Below are 22,939 nucleotides of genomic sequence, written 5' to 3' on the forward strand. Positions count from 1 at the left end.
AATTTAATGTTTCAAGATTGTGAAACAAAACTTTTTTTTAGTTAAAATTACTTGAAATTCTTGGATTTTGTTTAAAGAATTTTAAACATGAGAAGTCAGACAATTTCTCCTCTTTCCCTCTCAGACTTTGATGGTACCAAAAGGCTCTGTCCTTCATACCCTTCTGTTTTGCCTTTACATCTTATGTCTGGGTAATTCACCTGCAAACAAAACTATCTATATGTTGACTACTCACAGATCTACCACTCTGCTCCAGAACTGTCTCCTTCTGTCCAGACTTTGTGGATGTTCATAAGGAGCTCTTCCTGAGCATAAAGGGCAATATGGGAGAAAGCACTGGAGAAGGTGTTTGTATGAAGATTTAAAAAGTGGGTCATGGACGCCAGTGTCAACTATGATTGGATAATGACACTGGCCTCCATCACCTACTTGTTAAATATTCATACGAACATTATCCTCCAAATCTCTCCTTAAAACTCTCCTTTGCTGTGATGCCTACAAAAAAGTAATAGTTAGGTTACTGGTACACTGATATCACTATCATCTTGACTAACATAGTAGTCACATTGTTTTCTCATCGTCACATCTGTCTGTATCCCTCTATTGTCTGGCAAACAGGGACCGCTATCAGGGAGTTTTGCGAGGGAGCTCTCCAGGTGAAGGAGAAGCAAATATGAGACCCTTGGGGTAAGTGGTTGTCTGTAGTGTGTTTGGGGGTTACTTGCTGTATGCAGAGCTTGTGTGTGTTTGTCTGTTTGAAGGACTGTGTGCTGTGGCCAGCAGTTGGAAACTGTGAGCTTCTAAACAAGGTTTGAAATCCAGAAGCCTCTGTTCATTGGCTGAGCCTTAGTCAAGGGGCAGGGCTATCAAGAAGACCAGGGCTTTATAAAGCAGTGAGCAAGCGACCAGGGAGCTCTGCAAACAGGGACCGCTAACAGGGAGTTTCAAGAGGGAGTTTGGAAGGGGAGTGGAAAGGGGGCGAGGTACACTTGCCATTCTTTAAAACCTTTAAACTAAACTATCAAAACTTCTTGATTTAAACAAAAACTCTATCATTAACCTAGGTAGCTGAAGGAGAGAATGCAGGCAGAAGCCCAGCAGCAGAGTGGGGGCTATTGTATTTATTGCTATCAGCGTAGCATGTATGATTACCTGCCCTGAGGGCGGTTGGTGTATGTGTGCACTCAGTGCAAGGAGCTCCTGGCCCTCAGAGACCATATACGGGCCCTGGAGGCCAGGGTGGCAGAACTGGAGGAGCTAAGGGAGGCAGAGAGGTATGTTGATGAGGCTTTCCGGGACACTGTAGATATGTCCCACCTCCAGTCAGACAACCCCTGCGCTGTTGAGGATTAAAGGCCCTGAGAAGGAGAGCAGTCAACGAGAGCAGAGGGAAACCTTCCTATAGTTGGGACCCTCCTTTCAGATATTGTGGTATCCTCTTGCACTGAGGTTACCTCTCCAGGAAAAGGCAGGTGTTAGTAATGGGAGATTCCATTATTAGAAACATAGACAGCTGGGTTTGTGATGACCTGGAGAACTGTATGGTGACTTGCCTGCCTGGTGCGAAGGTTGCAGATCTCACTAGGCATCTAGATAGACTTATGCATAGTGCTGGGGAGGAGCCAGTGGTCGTGGTACATGTAGGTACCAATGAAATAGGGAAGGGTAGAATAGACATCCTGGAGGCCAAATTTAAGCTGCTAGGAAAGACACAAATCCAGGAGCTCTATGGTGGCATTCTCAGAAATGCTTCCAGTTTCACATGCATGGCCAGATAGTCAGGCAGAGGTTCAGAGTCTCAATGCGTGGATGAGACGATGGTGTAGAGAGGAGGGGTTTAGATTTATTAGGAACTGGGGAAACTTTTGGCATAGGGGGAGCTTATACAGGAAGGATGGGCTCCACCTAAACCAAAGTGAATCCAGACTGCTGGCACTTAACATTAAAAAGATTGCAGAGCAGTTTTTAAACTAAGAGCTGGGGGAAAGCCGATTGCTGCAGAGGAGCACATGGATCGGAGAGACACTTCTCTTAGAGGAGAGTGTATTGATAGAGATTCTTTAGGTTTTAGTCAGGAGGAGAGGATGGAAGAGGATAAAGTATGGGCCAGATCAGATGAGAAACATTCACATAAAGAACCTGACACATCAGAAAAGGGCAGACAAACAGTGACAAGTTTTTAAAGTACTTGTACACAAATGCTAGAAGACTAAATAAGATGGGTGAACTAGAGTGACTCGTGTTAAAGGAGAATATTGATATAATAGGAATAGCAGAAACCTGGTGGAGTGAGGACAATCAATGGGACACAATCATTCTGGGGTACAAAATATATCCAAAGGAAAGAAAAGGTCTCGTTTGGGGCGGGGGGGAAGTGGCACTATATGTGAAAGAAAATGTAGAAAATAAAGAACTCAATAACAGTGCGGGATTTCAATTATCCCCATATTGACTGGGTAGATGTCACCTCAGGATGAAATGCAGAGACAAAATTTCTCGATACTTTAAATGACTGCTTCTTGGAGCAGCTGGTACAGGAACCCACAAGGGGAGAGGCAACTCTCAATTTAGTCCTGAGTGGAGCGCAGGTTCTGGTCCAAGAGGTAACTATAACAGGACTGCTTGGAAATAGTGACCATAATAGAATATTTAACATTCTTGTGGTGGAAAGAACGCCTCAACAGTCCAATACTGGGGCATTAAAATTTCAGAATGGGGAACTATGTAAAAATGAGGTTAGTTAAACAGAAATTAAAAAGGTACAGTGACTAGAGTGAAATCCCTGCAAGCTGCATGGACACTTTTCAAAGACACCATAATAGAGGCTCAACTTAAATCTATACCCCCAAATTTAAAAAACACAGTCAGAGCCACCATGGCTTAACAACAAGAGAAAAGAAGCAGAGAGAGATAAAAAGGCATCTTTTAAAAAGTGGAAGTCAAATCCTACTGAGGTAAATAGAAAGGCGCGTAAACATTGCCAAATTAAATGTAAAAATGTAATAAGAAAAGCCAAAAAGGAGTTTGAAGAACAGCTAGCCAATAACTCAAAAGGTAACAAAATGTTAAAGTACATCAGAAGCAGGAAGCCTGCTAAACAACCAGTGGGGGCCCCCTGGATGATCAAGATACAAAAGGAACACTTAAAGACGATAAAGTCATCGCGGAGAAACTAAATGAATTCTTTGCTTCAGACTTCACGGCTGAGGATGTTAGGGAGATTCCCAAACCTGAGCAGTCTTTTGTAGGTGACAAATCTGAGGAATTGTCACAGATTAAAGTATCACTAAAGGAGGTTTTGGAATTAATTGAGAAAAACTTAACATTAACAAGTCACCGGGATCAGATGGCATTCACCCAAGAGTTCTGAAAGAACTCAAATGTGAAATTGCGGAACTATTAACTACGGTTTGTAACCTGTCCTTTAAACCAGCTTCTGTACCCAACGACTGGAAGATAGCTAATGTAATGCCAATATTTAAGAAGGGCTCTAGATCTGATCCTGGCAATTACAGACGGGTAAGTCTGATATCAGTACTGGGAAAATTAGTTGAAACAATAGTAAAGAATAAAAGTTGTCAGACACATAGAACATAAGTTGTTGTGCAAAAGTCAGCATGGTTTCTGTAAAGGGAAATCATGTCTTACTAATCTATTAGAGTTCTTTGAGGGGGGTCAACAAACACGTGGACAAGGGGGATCCAGTGGACATAGTGTACTTGGATTTCCAGACAAGGTGCCTCACCAAAGGCTCTTAAGTAAATTAAGTGGTCATGGGATAAGAGGGAAGATCCTTTCATGGATTGAGAACTGGATAAAAGACAGGGAACGAAGGGTAGGAATAAATGGTAAATTTTCAGAATGGAGAGGGGTAACTAGTGGTATTCCCCAAGGGTCAGTCCTAGGACCAATCCTATTCAACTTATTCATAAAATGATCTGGGGAAAAAGGGTAAACAGCGAGGTGGCAAAGTTTGCAGATGATACTAAACTGCTCAAGATAGTTAAGACCAAAGCAGACTGTGAAGAACTTCAAAAAGATCTCACAAAATTAAGTGATTGGGCAACAAAACGGCAAATGAAATTTAATGTGGATAAATGTAAAGTAATGCACATTGGAAAAAATAACCCCAACTATACATACAATATGATGGGGGCTAATTTAGCTACAACTAATGAAGAGAAAGATCTTGGAGTCATTGTGGATAGTTCTTTGAAGACGTCCACAGAGTGTGCAGCAGCAGTCAAAAAAACCAAACGGGATGTTAGGAATCATTAAGAAAGGGATAGAGAATAAGACTGAGAATATCTTATTGCCCTTATATAAATCCATGGTATGCCCACATCTTGAATACTGCGTACAGATGTGGTCCCCTCATCTCAGAAAAAGATATGCTGGCATTAGAAAGGGTTCAGAAAAGGGCTACTAAAATGATTAAGGGTTTGGAATGGGTCCCATATGAGGAGAGATTAAAGAGGCTAGGACTTTGCCAGCAGATTGAGGGACATGATCATTCCCCTCTATTCGACATTGGTGAGGCCTCTCCTGAGGTCCCTTCCAACCCTGATATTCTATGAAAATCATGAGTGGTGTGGAGAAAATGAATAAGGAAAAGTTATTTACTTGTTCCCATAATATAAGAACTAGGGGCCACCAAATGAAATTAATGGGCAGCAGGTTTAAAATAAATAAAAGGAAGTTCTTCACTCAGCCCACAGTCAACCTGTGGAACTCCTTGCCTGAGGAGGTTGTGAAGGCTATGACTATAACAAGGTTTAAAAGAGAACTAGATAAATTCATGGATAGGTTAAGTCCATTAATGGCTATTAGCCAGGATGGGTAAGGAATGGTGTCCCTAGCCTCTGTCAGAGGGTGGAGATGGATGGCGGAGAGAGATCACTTGATCATTACCTGTTGGGTTCACTCCCTCTGGGGCACCTGGCATTGGCCACTGTCGGTAGACAGGATACTGGGCTGGATGGACCTTTGGTCTGACCCGGTACTGCCATTCTTATGTTCTTATGTCTCTGGGGCAGAAACAATCTGTTCTCTTCTTGTACAGCACCTACTGCAACGGTGTCCTGGTATATGACTGGGGCTCCTACATCCTATGGAGTGCTGACCACCACAGTCACCACTACCACAATAATATTGTTAGATTCCAAAACAAGGTAGCTGGCAACCTGAGAATGAAGGAAGATGCTGGTACTGTGCTTTTTGAAAACATCAAGAGTGCTACTGATAGCGGCCATGTGTTGACATAAGTAACATGCACACCTAGTAACTGACAAGCAAAAGTATCAGGAGCAGAAAATGCAGACTCGAGTTGGTGATCTACCTCAGCAGCTGAACAAGACACTATATAAAGGACTGAGGTTATATGATCAGAAAACAGACTGTTTATATTTGTTTGTGGTTATTCTGACCTAATATTTAGGTATATTTCATTTTCAAAAGAAAGAAAAGATAGAAGTAGCCACTTGAGTCCATGGCTACTAAAGCCTATTATACATTTATCTGTCAGTCCATGCACCCCCGATCATGTGACTGGGAGCAGGAAATAAAGCCTAGTCCATTAGTGTGTGTCTGAATAATAGCACGACCATGCATCACTGGTGAAGCCCTATCTTCAACCACATATTGAACTTGAATTCTTCTAACAGAACTGCAATACATTTCAAATATTAGATAATTTTTCATTATAGCAGCAAACTGAAGTTTAACATTTTTGCAGTCTACCTGTAAAATTCATCTGTATTTTGGTGGCAAAAGCAGCTAAAAGTGTGAGCTAACATTACAAATTTTTCCAGTTTTTCAGATTTCACTGAAGTCATTCTACTTAGATGAACTACTCAATCCAAAGAGAAGCACGTACATCCAAAAGAGCAACCAGAACTATCAATTCTAGAATTTTCATGGTTCGGCCAGACATCTGGCCAACAATAAATCTGAGAAAAAACTAATTTATTATTCTAATCTATCATACTAATTTAATCAATTGTTCAGCTGTTAAGCAGAGTTGTTTGGCATATTCAACATCAAAGCAACAATGTAGAAAACTTCATCTGACAAAAAAACTAACTATCCCTCAACTGCTGCTGTCAAACATTTCTGGGAGAACACTTATCCACAGTAGCCTTCTGAACCTTAACTTTTATTCTATAATTCCAGTTACACTGGAAAATGTCTTCAGTATTCAATTCCCCGTTTGGTAGATGGCCTGAAACACAGGACTAAGCTAGACAATTCACAAAATGAGCCTGATTTAGCATACTTTTAGGAACTTTTGGGTACTTGTAACCATAAAGCAAACCCACATTTATGTATCAAATCCACTGGGAAATGTATTGATGTGAACAGCTTATGACAGCAGTCAGAACTCTAATTATGGTCCCCTGGAATGCCAAACATGTGTAGAGGGCTGAGACTAAATTAAACATGGTCCCAGACGTGAGATGTACGGAAACTGTATAAAAAAAAAAAAGGTGCATGGCCAATGCTCAGTTGGGATACCAGAATGACAAGATGATAGAAACGTGCAACATCATTCCCACTTACGATGATTCTTCACTCACTGGGTTTTCCTTCTTCACTTCTGATGAACTCCATAAGATGAAGTATGCACAATACAGGAAGTCATTTGGCTATACCTACCTTACTCTTCTACAATTGCTCTTCTACAATTGCAATTCTACTGGTCTGTATTTAAGAATTGAATAAAAAGTCTTCATGTCTGTGTGTGACTCACCAGTCTCAAATCTTGTAAGTTCTACCTAACCGCCTGAGTAAAGAATCTGAATTAGTCAGATTAATGCCCCCCAAATTAATCAAAGGCTACCGGCAGCATGGAAGATGGTTTGAAAGTGCTGGTGGGACACATGGACTAATAGGTGATCAAAGCTGAAATAGCTGGTGCATTGGGACTGTGGCAGAGGTAAGGAGGTATTTCATGGTAAAGTACAAGAGCACACACGTACAGAGGGTTAGTGTCTGAAGGTCCTTAAAAATGAAACTTGTATTTGTTGTGGTGTATAAAGGAAAAGCCAGTGGAAAGACAAAGTGGTAACATGATCAGAATAGATGAAAATATCTTAAAAGCAGTATTTTGAATGTGCCCCTGGAGCTGTAATGTGGGTGCTAGTTAAAGCCAAACAGAAGGAGGTTGCAGTAGTAGACAGAAAACTATACAGGCCTTAATGAGAGTTTTAGGACTCTGCGCTAAGAGAGAAACTGAATTTCAGATGCTGCAGAGGAAGCAGCAGCAGAATGATGTTGAAGTGGTGCAGATATGTAAGGCTAGCTAGAGCCAAAGAGGACACCCATGCTACGTATCTAAGCAACAGGAAAGATTAATGTTCTTGTCCATAGTGAATGAGGGAGTGGAGGGTAAGAAAACTAGGGAGGAAGACTAAGAGTTCAATTTTGCTGAGATTAGGGGAGGCAAAAAATAGCCAGATGATTGTGACAAAGTGGGCTACAGCAGGGTCAAAATCTGAATGTCAGTTTGTATTGCAATCTTCATTTTTTATTGTAACCTTCATTTTGTATAGTGTGTTGAGCACATGCCTAACCCTACCCAAAATAAGTATATTATCATGTATTCCAGTCAGCTGTGTTACCCAGGAAAGGTGTTTGACACCTACTTGAATGAGTACAATGGTAAAGGCAGGTCTACTCTAAAAAATTTGCACCAATGCAGTTGCGCCGCTGTAGCACATCTGGTGAAGATGCTCTAAGCTAACGGGTGCTTAATAATTCCACCTCCACAAGAGACAGGAGCTATGTTGGCTGGAGAAGCTGAATGTTACTGAATGAAATAGTAAAAGGAAAAGAAGAATGGGTCAATGACAAAGGACTTTAAGACTCTCTTGGAAAGAGAAGGCACAGAAGATATCAAAGTAAGAGGAGAGCCACCAGAGGAGGATGTAGTTGCAAGAGCTAAGTGGAGGACAATATTTCAATGATCACAGCATTATCAGCAGTGTCAAAAGCAGCCTACATGTCAGGGAAGGATAAAGCAGAAGCCATGAGATTTGGCCAAGACGATGTCATTCAAGACCTCAGGGAAAGCGGTTTACTCAGTGAAATGCATAAGGCAAAAGCCAGGACAGACTGACAAAAGGAACTGATGGCTAAGTTATAAGTGGTACAAAGTTAGTTAAGAGAAGTGAAGTCGAAAAAAGGGATAATCAGTAGTGGAGAGAGATGTGAGGTGAATGAACTTTTTTAGGATTATAGTAAAACATGGCTTTTCTCAAAGGAAGCAACTAATGTAACAAGAGACCAAGGAAAAAAAAGATGACGGATGTAATGTGGTCATTGGGGCACAAAAATGGGTTAAACAAGGAAAGTAGGCAAGAAGATACAGCATCATTGACGGGGAGGAGGAAAGAGGACTGGGCCCAATTAAGTCACTAAGATTCTCAATTACCTCTGTCTTGGCTGTCCCCACCCATGCTTTTTTCTATTAGAAAAACTGCAATTTGTTATACGGAGATTTAAAAAATGGGTCTCCACTGTACTACCAAGACCCTAGCATTGCAACATAATTCAACCCTCTTCTGGTTAAGAGCCTATAAGCAGACATCCTTTGCCATAATCTCTCACTACCCTCCAATTCTCACTAATGTCATCAGGCAGGAGAAGCCGGGGAAAAATCCTCACAAGCCCCCATCAGTCTGCTCCACAGGGGTGTGCAATGGAACAGAGTAGTAACTGTACAGCCAACTGAAGATCAAGCCAACCAAAGATCACACAGAATGTGCGTAAGGCATTTAGACCTGGTTTGAACTACTGAACTGCTGCAACATCCCCAACAAATTAGCAAAGCTATAAAAACAAAGTCATGGGAAGTTGTTCTCAAGATACTGTATATTAGCCATATTATTATTACAATATTATGTTTTATTTGTAATGCAAAAGAGAGAGGAACTTCCTTAGTTCTCAGAGGGTCAGCAACTTCTGGGGAGACACTTCTATGCATAAAACAATAGGAAGTCTGTCACTGTGCCTTCCAGAATGTGGGGCACCAATTCCTTTCTGAGGATAATTCTGAGGATAACTCAGATAATGCAAAACCAGAACCAACACAGCTACAGCAAAGCAAATGTATTCTATATCTCCATGTGGATCTACAAACTTCTTTACTAAATTCTAATCATACAGAAGTGCACAAATCCACTGAAGGCAGCAGGACTGTCAGCAGCGAGGAGATAAGTGGCAGACATTAAGGTTGTACAGGTTTACAACTGGGGGTATAATTTTCATACAAGTGACATGAGATAAGGAAAGAACCCAACTTGACACAAACAAGATTGACATTTATGGACTGCAGTTAAAACTAACTTTTTGTTTTAATTCTATTTGAATTGCACATCAGAATTGGGCTGCTCATTTTATCTGAAATCGTTGCCACGACCAAGAAACCCGACAATGCCAAACTCCACAGTCGCTTTTCAGAGTAGACTCTCTCAATGTCTTCTCACCTGTTTTTGGCTGTTGAGTTATATTCCTTCTCTGGAAATCTATTAGTCACTCATAACAATTGGTCTACCCAGAACAAGGGAAAGTATAAATGCACACGGGAAGTAGAGAGAGGGTAGAAGAGAATTGAAGCATATGTTGCAAGTTCCTGTAACCAGTTTTAACTCCAAGTTTATATAAAGAGGTATTTTAAATTTTGATCCTCAAACATGAGGGATTTAATTGTAGTCTTTGGTGACTTAATTCTAGACGCTATTGAAATTCAACTCAGTTATCTTTATTTATAGACTAATTGTGGTACAACTACGTTCATAGGATTTTTAAAAATTATACTGCAACAAGGAAATTTAGGACACTCAGAGTACAATTTGTGTAATTCAAACACTTTACATGTGGTACTCAAACGATTATTTTTAGTTACAGGCATTACGTTACAGCCTTGAATTATTTTTTACACTATGGACTGCTGAGATATCCTTGTGTAGAGATGCCTCAACTAATCATATTAAGAGTCATCTAGGAATATGCTTTAAGTTTTAGGCACGCAGCTAAAGTGACTCATGCAGTAGTCATAAGCAAACCATATGCACAAGAAAACATGACAAGGCCAAACAGGTAAACAAGCAGTTTAAAAAAAAATCAAATCAACATATACCTATCCATATAAATAAGGTACACATGAACAGTTTAACGGTGATATTTCCATAGTATCTAGAAAAATTCAACACTCCTTAAAAATGTTGTCTTCTGGTGACAGAAGGTGTTTAGAAAGGAAAAGTAGTTATGAGCTAAGATTATCAACATTTCATTTTTATGTTGCCATTAAAAAGCAACATTTATCCATATTTACACACACAGCTGTGGTGTAGGAGATCTTTCTACTTCTTTTTCCAGGAATAAGGAATTGTATACCTACTACCCTCATTCTCTGCAGAGGTTAAAAGGTTAGGGGGCATAAGGGAGAAATGCCAGACTTGCTCCTCTCTGTCTTAGGTAAGTAGCCATCCTCACCAGCTTCAGCTCCTCCTGGGAGGAAACTCTCATTGCCCCAGCCAATGTTTCAAGCAACTTTAATCACTGATTGCATCAGATACTAATCAATAACTGAGTAAATACTGACTTTTAAATTAAAAATCATTTTCTTAAAATATTTGGTTATTAGCCACAATTTTAAAAAAAAAGGATTATGGCCATAGCTCACTGGGAACAGTTTTCTTTTACCAACACTACAGTGAACCTGCTGGCTCATTACTGCATAACCCCCATATTTAACTGGAGGGAAAAGATTGAGCCACAGGTCATTTTAGAAAGGTAAACATCTAGTTCAGAATCTAGCCAACAGATATTTAGTAAACCTGGAAGACACTTCTTTCCCCCGCAAAAGGGTACAGGGGATCAGACAGATATCCAGAAGATTACATAGGAGCATATACAACAGACTGTGGGAGCATCTTGAAAGCCGGTTGCACAAGGAAGACCACACAGCAGAAGAGCAAACTTAACTGGACATAACAGAACTAAGCTCTGGCCACTGTAAGCTACACTGTACCTACAGTAGTTATAACCTCTCCTTTCTGTCACCCCTACTAAAAGGCCATAGAATTTAATCCAATACTTCCTGCATCAAACCCATAAATTCTAGAGGAGTTCAAGCTTCACAGACCCTGGACTTCAGAAAAGCAGACTTTGACTCCCTCAGGGAACTGATGGGCAGGATCCCTTGGGAGAATAACATGCGGGGGACAGGAGTCCAGGAGAGCTGGCTGTATTTTAAAGAATCCTTATGGAGGTTACAGGGACAAACCATCCCAATGTATAGAAAGAATAGTAAATATGGCAGGCGACCAGCTTGGCTTAACAGTGAAATCCTTGCTGATCTTAAGCACAAAAAAGAAGCTTACAAGAAGTGGAAGATTGGACAAATGACCAGGGAAGAGTATAAAAATATTACTCGGGCATGCAGGAGTGAAATCAGGAAGGCCAAATCACACCTGGAGTTGCAGCTAGCAAGAGATGTTAAGAGTAACAAGAAGGGTTTCTTCAGGTATGTTAGCAACAAGAAGAAAGTCAAGGAAAGTGTGGGCCCCTTGCTGAATGAGGGAGGCAACCTAGTGACAGAGGATGTGGAAAAAGCTAATGTACTCAATGCTTTTGTTTGCCTCTGTCTTCAAGAACAAGGTCAGCTCCCCAGCTACTGCACTGGGCAGCACAGCAAGGGGAGGAGGTGACCAGCCCTCTGTGGAGAAAGAAGTGGCTCAGGACTATTTAGAAAAGCTGGACGAGCACAACTCCATGGGGCCGGATGCGCTGCATCTGAGAGCGCTAAAGGAGTTGGCGGATGTGATTGCAGAGCCATTGGCCATTATCTTTGAAAACTCATGGCGATCGGGGGAAGTCCCGGAAGACTGGAAAAAGGCTAATGTAGTGCCCATCTTTAAAAAAGGGAAGGAGGAGGATCCTGGGAACTACAGGCCAGTCAGCCTCACCTCAGTCCCTGGAAAAATCATGGAGCAGGTCCTCAAGGAATTCTGAAGCACTTAGAGGAGAGGAAAGTGATCAGGAACGGTCCGCATGGATTCACCAAGGGCAAGTCATGCCTGACTAATCTAATTGCCTTCTGTGATGAGATAACTGGCTCTGTGGATAAGGGGAAAGCAATGGATGTGTTGTTTCTTGACCTTAGCAAAGCTTTTGATACGGTCTCCCACAGTATTCTTGCCAGCAAGTTAAAGAAGTATGGACTGGATGAATGGACTATAAGGTGGATAGAAAGTTGGCTAGATTGTCGGGCTCAACGGGTAGTGATCAATGGCTCCATGTCTAGTTGGCAGCCGGTATCAAGTGGAGTGCCCCAAGGGTCGGTCCTCGGGCCAGTTTTGTTCAATATCTTCATCAATGATCTGGAGGATGATGTGGATTGCACCCTCAGCAAGTTTGCAGATGACACTAAACTGGGAGGAGAGGTAGATACACTGGAGGGTAGGAATAGGATACAGAGGGACCTAGATAAATTAGTGGATTGGGCCAAAAGAAATCTGATGAGGTTCAACAAGGACAAGCGCAGAGTCCTGCACTTGGGACGGAGGAATCCCATGCACCGCTACAGACTAGGGACCGAATGGCTAGACAGCAGTTCTGCAGAAAAGGACCTAGGGGTTACAGTGGACGAGAAGCTGGATATGAGTCAACAGTGTGCCCTTGTTGCAAAGAAGGCCAATGGCATTTTGGGATGTATAAGTAGGGGCATTGCCAGCAGATCGAGGGACGTGATCGTTCCCCTCTATTCGACATTGGTGAGGCCTTATCTGGAGTACTGTGTCCAGTTTTGGGCCCCACACTACAAGAAGGATGTGGAAAAATTGGAAAGAGGCCAGCGGAGGGCAACAAAAATGATTAGGGGACTGGAACACATGACTTATGAGGAGAGGCTGAGGGAACTGGGATTGTTTAGTCTGCGGAAGAGAAGAACGAGGGGGGATTTGATAGCTGCTTTCAACTACCTGAAAGGGGATTCCAAAGAGGGTGGATCTAGACTGTTCTCAGTGGTACCAGATGACAGAACAAGGAGTAATGGTCTCAAGTTGCAGTGGGGGAGGTTTAGGTTGGATATTAGGAACAACTTTTTCACTAGGAGGATGGTGAAACACTGGAATGCGTTACCTAGGGAGGTGGTGGAATCTCCTTCCTTAGAAGTTTTTAAGGTCAGGCTTGACAAAGCCCTGGCTGGGATGCTTTAGTTGGGGATCGGTCCGGCTTTGAGCAGGGGGTTGGACTAGATGACCTCCTGAGGTCCCTTCCAACTCTGATATTCTATGATTCTATGATTCACTCTTGACTTGCAGACTTCAAGAGACTGAGAGCTAAGTTAGTTATTTCAATGGCTAGTTACCCACACAAACATTTTCCATCTTATTTCTAGCCTGAATTTGTCACCTCTTTGCAGTCTCTTAAATCAGCTAAATAGATTTACAGTGAAACTAATTAAGCTCAAGCAGGTTTTCCAAACTCCAAATTATGATTGTAGCTCTTTTCTGCATTTGTTCCAATTGGTCACTATCGTTTTTGGGGTACACACATCAGAACTGGACTCAGTACTGCAGTGATATTTCTCACTAGGTCTGTATATAGTGGTAATGTCTACATCTACTTGATATTCTGTCTATCCATCCAAGGATCACTTTTTAGGGTTCATCCTGTGAAGATACCATACACAGAGTTAAAGAAACTGAATGCTCCATCATACTTTAGAAACATTTAAATACTACTTAGTGAAAGAACCTGCCATGGCACATGAACTAAGTACTGTATATACTCCTGTCAAGGTTCCTTCCATACTCTGAACTCTAGGGTACAGATGTGGGGACCTGCAAGAAAACCTCCTAAGCTTACTTTTCCAGCTTAGGTTAAAACTTCCCCAAGGTACAAACTATTTTACCCTTTGCCCTTGGACTTCCACTGCCACCACCAAACGTTTATCTGTGTTTATTTATTAGGGAAGTGTTGTTTGGAAACATCTTTCCCCCCCAAATCCTCCCAACCCTTGCACCCCACTTCCTGGGGAAGGTTTGGTAAAAATCCTCACCAATTTGCATAGGTGACCACAGATCCAAACCCTTGGATCTTAAGAACAATGAAAAAGCAATCCGTTTCTGAAAAGAAGGATTTTAATAGAAGTAAAAAGTAAAAAAGAATCATCTCTGTAAAATCAGGATGATAAATATCTTACAGGGTAATTAGATTCAAAACAGAGAATCCCTCTAGGCAAAACCTTAAGTTACAAAAAGACACAGACAGGAATATCCATTCCTTTCAGCACAACTTATTTCCTCAGCCATTTAAAGAAATCATAATCTAACGCATATCTCGCTAGATTACTTACTAAGTTCTAAGACTCCATTCCTGTTCTGTCCCCGCAAAAGCATCACCCAGACAGACAGACCCTTTGTTCCCCCCCACCCCCAGCTTTGAAAGTATCTTCTCTCCTCATTGGTCATTTTGGTCAGGTGCCAGCGAGGTTATCCTAGCTTCTTAACCCTTTAAAGGTGAAAGGGTTTTTCCTCTGGCCAGGAGGGATTTTAAAGGTGTTTACCCTTCCCTTTATATTTATGACAACTAATTATTAAAGATGAAAAACAGGACATGGAATAATGTTTAAACTTCTGCAGAACACTATTATTTATGGGAAAGAAAAGAATTTCTTATTCCCTTACTTGAGTATTGTATTATATAGCTCTCAAACTAAAGCCAATAAAGCCTTTACACCAAAGACAAGTATATATGTACATAAACATGAGCCCACACTGAACTATTAGATCCCAATTCAGAAAGCATTTATGTACAGGTATAACTCTTAGCCCACCATGCACATGACTTCCTGAATTAGGGTCTTAATGTACAAATTAATTTCACAGGTTTAAAAAAGGAAATAAAAGTTTAGCTATTCTCATTATATGGCCTGTGGTGTATATTATGATGTAAACTTATGACTAATTATAAGCATATTTCAGACAACTGTATTAAGATTCAAGATTGCACAAAATCAGAAAAATCCAAAGTTAAAGCTGCATGCATAACTTCAATTCTGCCTCCTACGTGTATGCAACAAAATACAGTAGGCAACATGAAAGAGCTGGATAGTTTTCCTCAACTATAAAAATGGATTCAAATATTTAAGATACATCCCTGAAAATCTTGAGTATGAGAGTCTCTCCCCCACTTAGATCTGTATATTATGAAGAATTTTAAAAAAAATGAACAGAAAAAAATAAAATAAAAGATCCATTGTGGGTCTGATGTTACCATAACCTACCCTAGCTTTGCTCTGGTGATTCAGGATATTAGAATCTTTATAGGGATTTTTTTTTCCATGATGCTATTTTTCACTTTACCTTTTCAGTTATTTATTAATCTAATTTTTCCTTTACCTTCACTTCAATACATATGCATGTATATACTTACCCAATTAGAAGAAGAACTGCGCAAACCATGAGGAATCCCAGAGTATACTTGAGTGCAGTTTGAACATGCTGTATTTTAAATTAAACAAAGTTGTAATATATTTAATATTTGATTTTTTTAGAACATCTGCATATTTTAATCAATAAATCACAGGATAGAATATTTAGTGGGACATGCGGTCTATAAAAATATTACTGTAACTAAAACGGATTTTGTTTCAAGAATGCAAATTTCTGCCTTAGATCTAACAAATTGTATAGTTTGATGTTAAGAGGTAATAATCATATGAAATTAAGATCTATTACACAGTATAAGCTTCGGCAACCTGCTCTGGCCAGATGTCACTCCTTTAAATCCTCTTGAACATCTGTCTTGGGTGTGCTATTCAATAGAGAAAAAGGCACTATACTAATAGACTAATAAGAACCATGCTGCTGGTACTATGAGGTAGAGTGACAAATACAAGCTTGTATCTGCAACATGCCCTAATCTGAACTCTGTAGTACTGCTATGGTGAGTTTGAGTGACATTTTCTTAAAATTAACTATTCTCTTAATGTGGCATTTGGAATAAATTCTAGTTTCAGGAGAGCACTGCTGCCTATTTTCATTTAATGGCACTCTTTTGTAACATGGCCACCACAGAGACTAGTTACTCCTCCTAAGGAGGAGCAGGTTTTCTGACTATATGGCAAAAATGGCTTTGAGGTCATTCTTCTTTTACTTCAGAGCCCAGTTACGATCAGCGCCTCAGGAAAGAATACCTGAGAGACTGTTATAGGGTGCAGTATTTATACCCTGGGTGTAAGGAAGGTTGGGATCAAGAGAATTGTTCCTTCTGCCTCACATTCTGCTAAAATGTGACTCCTACAATTGAGCATATCATGGATAATTAACATTAAGCTAAGTATTAGTGATCAAGGGCTCCATGTCTAGTTGGCAGCTGGTATCAAGCGGAGTGCCCAAAGGGTTGGTCCTGGGGCCAGTTTTGTTCAATATCTTCATTAATGATCTGAAGGATGGCATGGATTGCACCCTCAGCAAGTTAGCAGAGGACACTAAACTGGGAGAAGTGGTAGATACGCTGGAGGGTAGGGATAAGATACAAAGGGACCTAGACAAATTAGAGGATTAGGCCAAAAGAAATCTGGTGACGTTCATCAAGGACAAGTGCAGAGTCCTGCATTTAGGATGGAAGAACCTCATGCACTGCTACAGACTAGGGACCGAGTGGCTAGGCAGCAGTTCTGCAGAAAAGGACCTAAGGGTTACAGTGGACGAGAAGCTGGATGTGAGTGCCCTTGTTGCCATGAAGGCCAATGGCAGTTTGGGCTGTATAAGTAGGAGCATTGCCAGCAGATCGAGGGATGTGATCATTCCCCTCACCAATGCCAAATAGAGGCCTTACTGTACTGTGTACAGTTTTGGGCCCCACGCTACAAGAAGGATGTGGAAAAATTGGAAAGTGTCCAGTGGAGGGCATTAGGGGGCTGGAACACATGATTTATGAGGAGAGGCTGAGGGAACTGGGATTGTTTAGTCTGCAGAATAGAAGAATGAGAGGGGATTTGACAGCTGCTTTCAACTACCTGAAAGGGGGTTCCAAAGAGGATGGATCTAGACTGTTCTCAATGGTACCGGATGACAGAACAAGGAGTAATGGTCTCAAGTTTCAGTCGGGAAGATTTAGGTTGGATATTAGGAAAAACTTTTTCAGTAGGAGGGTGGTGAAGCACTGGAATGGGTTACCTAGGAAGGTGGTGGAATCTCCTTCCTTAGACGTTTTTAAGGTCAGGCTTGACAAAGCCCTGGCTGGGATGCTTTAGTGGGGGATTGGTCCTGCTTTGAGCAAAGAGTTGGACTAGAGGACCTCCTGAGGTCCCTTCCAACCCTGATATTCTATGTTTAATATTGCAACTCAAATGGACTCCTTAATTTAGCATATTTTTAAAGAAGTCTACTATGTGTCTTAAAACAGAAGTAACCATCAACTTCTTCAAATTAAAGACTTGAAAGTTTAGAACAATGTCAGTGTAAGTTTTATTTTTAGGGCTGTCGATTAATAGCAATTAACTCACGCGATTAACTCAAAAAATTAATGGAGATTAATTGCACTGTTAAACACCACAATATCAATTGAAATTTATTAAATATTTTTGGATGTTTTCCCACATTTTCAAATATATTGATTTCTATTATAACACAGGATACAGTGTACAGTGCTCATTTTATATTATTTGTTATGACAAATGTGCCCTGTAAAAATGATAATAGTATTTTTCAACTCACCTCATGCAAGTACGATAAGGAGATTGCATTATCGTCGAAGTAACTTATAAACGTAGATTTTTGTTGGTACATAACTGCACTCAAAACCAAAACAGTGTAAAACTTTAGAGCCTACAAGTCCACTCAGTCCTACTTCTTGTTCAGCCAATCGCTAAGACAAGCAAGTTTGTTTACACTTATGGGAGATACTGCTGCCTGCTTCTTATTTACAATGTTACCTGAAAGTCAGAACAGGCATTCGCATGGCACTTTTGTAGCCAGCACTGTAAGATATTTACATGCCAGATATGCTAAACATTCGTATGCCCCTTCAGGCTTCAGCCACCATTCCAGAGGACATGCTTCCATGCTGATGATGCTCGTTAAAAAAAAAATGCATTAATAAATTTGTGACAGTTCTCCTCCAAGGAGTTCAGTATGTCTCCTGCTCTGTTTTACCTGCATTCTGCCATATGTTTCATGTTACAACAGTCTTGGATGATGATCTAGCACTTGTTTGTTTTAAGAACACTTTCACAGCAGATTTGACAAAATTGAAAGAAGGTACCATGTGAGATTTCTAAAAATAGCTACTGCACTCAACCCAAGGTTTAAGAATCTGAAGTGCCGTCCAAAATTTGAGCGGGACGAGGCATATAGCATGCTTTCAGAAGTCTTAAAAAAGAGCAACACTCTGATGCGGAAACTACAGAACCCGAATCACCAAAAAAGAAAATCAACCTTCTACTGGTGTCATCTGACTCAGTTGATGAAAATGAACACACGTCAGTCCACTCTGCTTTGGATCATAATCGAGCAGAACCCATCACCACCATGGACTTATGTCCTCTGGAACGGTGTTGAAGAATGAAGGGACATACCAATCTTTCGCACATCTGGCATGTAAATATCTTGTGATGCCGGCTATGACAGTGCCATCTGAATGCCTGTTCTCGCTTTCAGGTGATGTTGTAAACAAAAAGCGGGCAGCATTATCTCCTGCCAATTATAACCAAACTTGTTTGTCTGAGCAACTGGCTGAAGTAGGACTGAGTGGACTTGTAGGTGCTAAAGTTTTACACTGTTTTGTTTTTAAATGAAGTAATTTTTTGTACACAATTCTACATTTGTAAATTCAACTGTCATGATAAAAAGAGATTGCACTATTTATAATGGGGGAATTGAAAAATACTCTTTTTACAGTGCTAATATTGTAATAAAAATAAATAGAAAGTGAGCACTGTACACTGTATTCCGTGTTTTAATTGAAATCAATATATTTGAAAATGTAGAAAACAAATTTTTAAATAAATGATATTCTGTTCTTTAATGGCGCGATTAATTGCAATTACGTTTTTTAATCGCTTGACAGCCCTATTTATTTTGTTTAAAATTAAGATCAGAGATAACGGTTCAACAAAAGGCTACTCTGAACAGTTGAAGCAGAACAGCTGTTAGACTTCATTATTTGACTACTGTATTCAGACCTTAAGAAACAAGTCCGCGCTAGGTGTGGCATAAATCAACTTACTGAGCATGTGCTGGTATCATCTTCATCCTTCTCCTCATAATAGAAATAGACAAAAGGGATCCACAGAAACACAGAGAACAATATGATGGAATACAAAGCTGAGGAGAGGAAAAAAAAAAGCAGAGAAAAAAATTAAATCCAAGTTGTGTTGGCTTACATTGTTACACCACAACAGCTAAAAATTAACTGGTAAAGTAATCAAAATGTCTTAGAATGTCACCATTTCCTCTCATCCCAACTAAAAAAAAAGGTCATTCTGATAATTTACCTCTAGAACAAGTGGGTTGAAATTGTAGTGAGTCTAGTCATTTGCTAGCCACATAACACATTTATTACACATCAACCATTAAGATGAACCTGTCAGGTCTCAACAATAAGTCATAATAACTGGTAATGCAGGTTTTCAAATGGCATGCAATTATATGATCAAAATATCTGCAATTATTCCTACATATGTTGTCAGTCATGTGATCTTTAGAGCTATTACATCCCAAGACGGGTTTTTCTACAAAAAAACCCAAAACATCAGTTACTGAATATATGTTTCACGTACAAATAAATCAGACTCCAACCATCAGTGCTTTTGAAAACTAGTATCCTATTGCCAATATGCTCTCAGGAGTTATTAGGGAGGGAGGGGATATAGGACAGAAAATGTCAATAGCCAGGACCCTTTCCTTCCTCAAAACTTCAAACCACAAAAATATAATTCTGCAACTGAGACTGAGCCCTTCCATCACAGAGGGATGAGAAGAGGAAGAAAAAAAAAGCCACCAATAGCCAAAAAACTGAAATTAGTTTCTGGATCGCTCCTTTGACACTTGGAGACAAGTGTGAGCGTGGCCCTCCTCTCATTGATGGGAAAGAATCAAATGACACCCTCTCCTCTCCATTCTGCCTCATACTTCACAGTTCTGAACAGCTGACACCCACATACTTCCAGTAGCCATAGTGACAGCAAGAATGAACAGACATGTGAAGGAAGAAGAGCACAATATGCGTAAGATGAGGAGAGGGGGAACAGATTAGACAGTTCTTTTACAAAGTGACAGGAAACAATATTAAGTTCATGAACTAATTAACATATTTACTTAAAAAAGTTTTCAGAAAGTTGTCTTTCCTCAGATTACATGCTATAAACTTAGGGGAGGATGCTTGTTCTTATTAAAAGAAAATGAAAAATAACTTAAGAATTCAACACGCAAATCCTGTATGCACAAAATCCTCAATGTTATCTTAATGAAGTAATGACCAGCACCTTGATTAGAGTAAATCTTAGCATATTAGCACATCTGAATATAAAATGACATAAAAAATTAACGATAGGTCATTTAGGCTAAATCACTCATATTATTCCTATACATTCTAAGAAATTTAAATCCAATTAACGTGAAAAAACAGAAATTAGTCTCATCTCAAGAAAATGCTTTGTCTGCGACAACAGAAATAGGCTGTTTGGTTACTGAAGAATGTTTTGGCTGTTCATCTTAAAAACACCACTTAATATAAATTAACTTGCAGTTTATTTATAGAATGTTTTCTAAATTCATAAAAACACTTATTAGGTAACTAGGTACAGCTCACAATCACTAGACCATTTCCTTCTTCAAAATCTGGAGGAAAACAAATTAAATTTGAATAGTCCTAAAACCGTGGGGTCTGGTGGTTTTGGTAGTACTGGACGGCCACATGTAAAAGCAAGCCTAAGGACTAATTTCCAGACAGGCCATCAGTGACTCTTGAGCAACAACAAGTTGACACGTTCCCCTTAAGGATGGTCAACAACAGATCTTGCATTTTGCCAGTCCTTGTATCAGAGAGGTAGGCTTTTCTCCAGACATGCTGAAGTAAGCCCCTTTGTATGCGTACTCCTCAGAAAGCAATAGGCAATTCTTCTTCTACATAAATTATCCAGATAAGTGCTGGGCATTAAGCACTTCTGATATAACAAGTTCCTTTAAAGGTGTATCAATTCAGTCACCCAAAATTACTAGTCGTTTCCAAATTTAAGCAACTAAGTCTTGGATTCTACTTATGTATCTCTGCTACTATTGCCAGAAAGCTAGGTTGGAGGTCTAGAGATTAGTAAAATGTTCAAAAGGGCCTTGATCTTGAATTCCACAGACTAAGAGGATGGCTGGATTTAGCGTGAGAAAACCCTTCTTGCACTTGAGGCTAGATAAGAAATAAGGTTATTCAGTCCCTCATTTTGCCCCACTCTGGGACATACAGTAACCTAAAAAGAGGAAAGCTGAGGTGAGCCAGCATGGGTCCTATGCTGTCAAGCCAGATTTTAACAAGACATTCAAGGTCAGGGCCTAGGTTTGACATTACGATATGAAAGGCAATAATATTATTGATCACTTGTCTCATATCTACTCTAGTGAAGGCAGAATGTGGTCCTTAGAGCTTACATTCTGTGAAACTACTTACATCTTATTGGTTGTAATATAAACATCTGCAAAAGACTTAGTTCACTAACAAGTCCTTTGCACTAAGTAAAAATCAATCATCACCATTTTTAATTTTACATCTTTGACCAAGGGATTTAAATAAATCTGTGAGGTCAAAGAATTTCCGCTGTGCTTTTATTGTATTTTTAGAATAATGGATGATACAACGTAATTCATTCCGGTGGTGTATTCAATATTTTAAAATACCGATTACTGCTGTATACTGAATCTCTCTTGACACATACTATTGTGATACTAGATCTTTTACTTCACTAAAAATGAGCTGGGACTGAGGAGACTCAAAGCACCATTCAGCAGAAAAAAAGTTGCATGCCACTTAACAAAGGTATGCTTAAATTTAGTGCAAAGTGTAGAAGGCTGAACATAGCTACCTTAAGCAACACTTATTAAAAAAATGTTGCAAGAGCTGCAAAAAGCTGCAGAATCTATGAGATTCAAGATCAAGGGTGTTAAAACCAAAGCATGTGCACCTCTTATATAATGGAAACAAAACCTGCCTATCTGGGTAGTCAGAGAACAGGAGGTTCTCTATCTGAAGAAATCACACATTGGATCAGACTTACATCAGTGACAATTCAGCATCTTCAAAGGCCTCTACTGGGCGGGGTCAGGATATCTTTATGACAACTGAAATAAATGTGATCAGTGCGGTAATCATGATTGTTAGATGGTTCAGAAATGTGGCCCTTGCACAACTAAACTTTTCAGTGTCAAAATTATGGCACATTCTTAACATCTGTTGGTTTGATTTTGTCACAAACGAGGAAATACTTAGACCATCCTGGCAAGCTGCAGTATTGCACCAGCAGAGAAAAAGGAGAGTGCAATGGAGGGGTTATGTCCAACGCACAAAGATTGTACACTTTTATAGGTTTACAGAGCTGAGGTCAAAACTAAACATGAAGGAGGTTGGAAGATTCAATTGAGGGATTTAAGAGCCTAAACACTCCCATATTAAGTCTTGCAGAAGCAAGATGACTTGCAAGGGACCATTCAAGATGGATGTCCATTCTATGCGCTTAAACAGCTACACCATAGCCATGTGAATCTCCTGCTACTGCCTACATTTAATGAGAAAACAATACATATCATACATACTATTTCAATAATCAACAATTTAATCACAATAATCCTACTTCGTTAGTTGAATAAGTAAAAGTGTGGTGATTGAGTTAACAAGCTTTGATATCAAGCTAGGCAAAAGAAGTTAGCTTAATACTAAACCT

The 22,939-nt window shown here is 40.0% G+C and overlaps 1 protein-coding gene across 6 annotated transcripts in view; it reads right to left on the reverse strand.

Moving 5' to 3' along the window:
* Positions 1-22,939, reverse strand: part of LMBRD1 (LMBR1 domain containing 1) — a 235,113-nt gene that overhangs the window by 175,657 nt on the left and 36,517 nt on the right. For all 6 annotated transcript variants that reach the window (XM_043542453.1, XM_037894279.1, XM_037894280.1 and 3 more), the window contains exons 4-5: positions 19,240-19,337; positions 15,442-15,509 (exon numbers count right to left, since the gene is read on the reverse strand). In XM_043542453.1, the coding sequence (XP_043398388.1) occupies positions 15,442-15,509; positions 19,240-19,337 (166 nt within the window). The remainder of the gene's footprint in view (positions 1-15,441; positions 15,510-19,239; positions 19,338-22,939) is intronic.

The sequence above is a fragment of the Chelonia mydas genome, chromosome 3 (genome assembly GCF_015237465.2).
Source record: "Chelonia mydas isolate rCheMyd1 chromosome 3, rCheMyd1.pri.v2, whole genome shotgun sequence".
In the NCBI taxonomy this organism is placed as follows: domain Eukaryota; kingdom Metazoa; phylum Chordata; order Testudines; family Cheloniidae; genus Chelonia; species Chelonia mydas.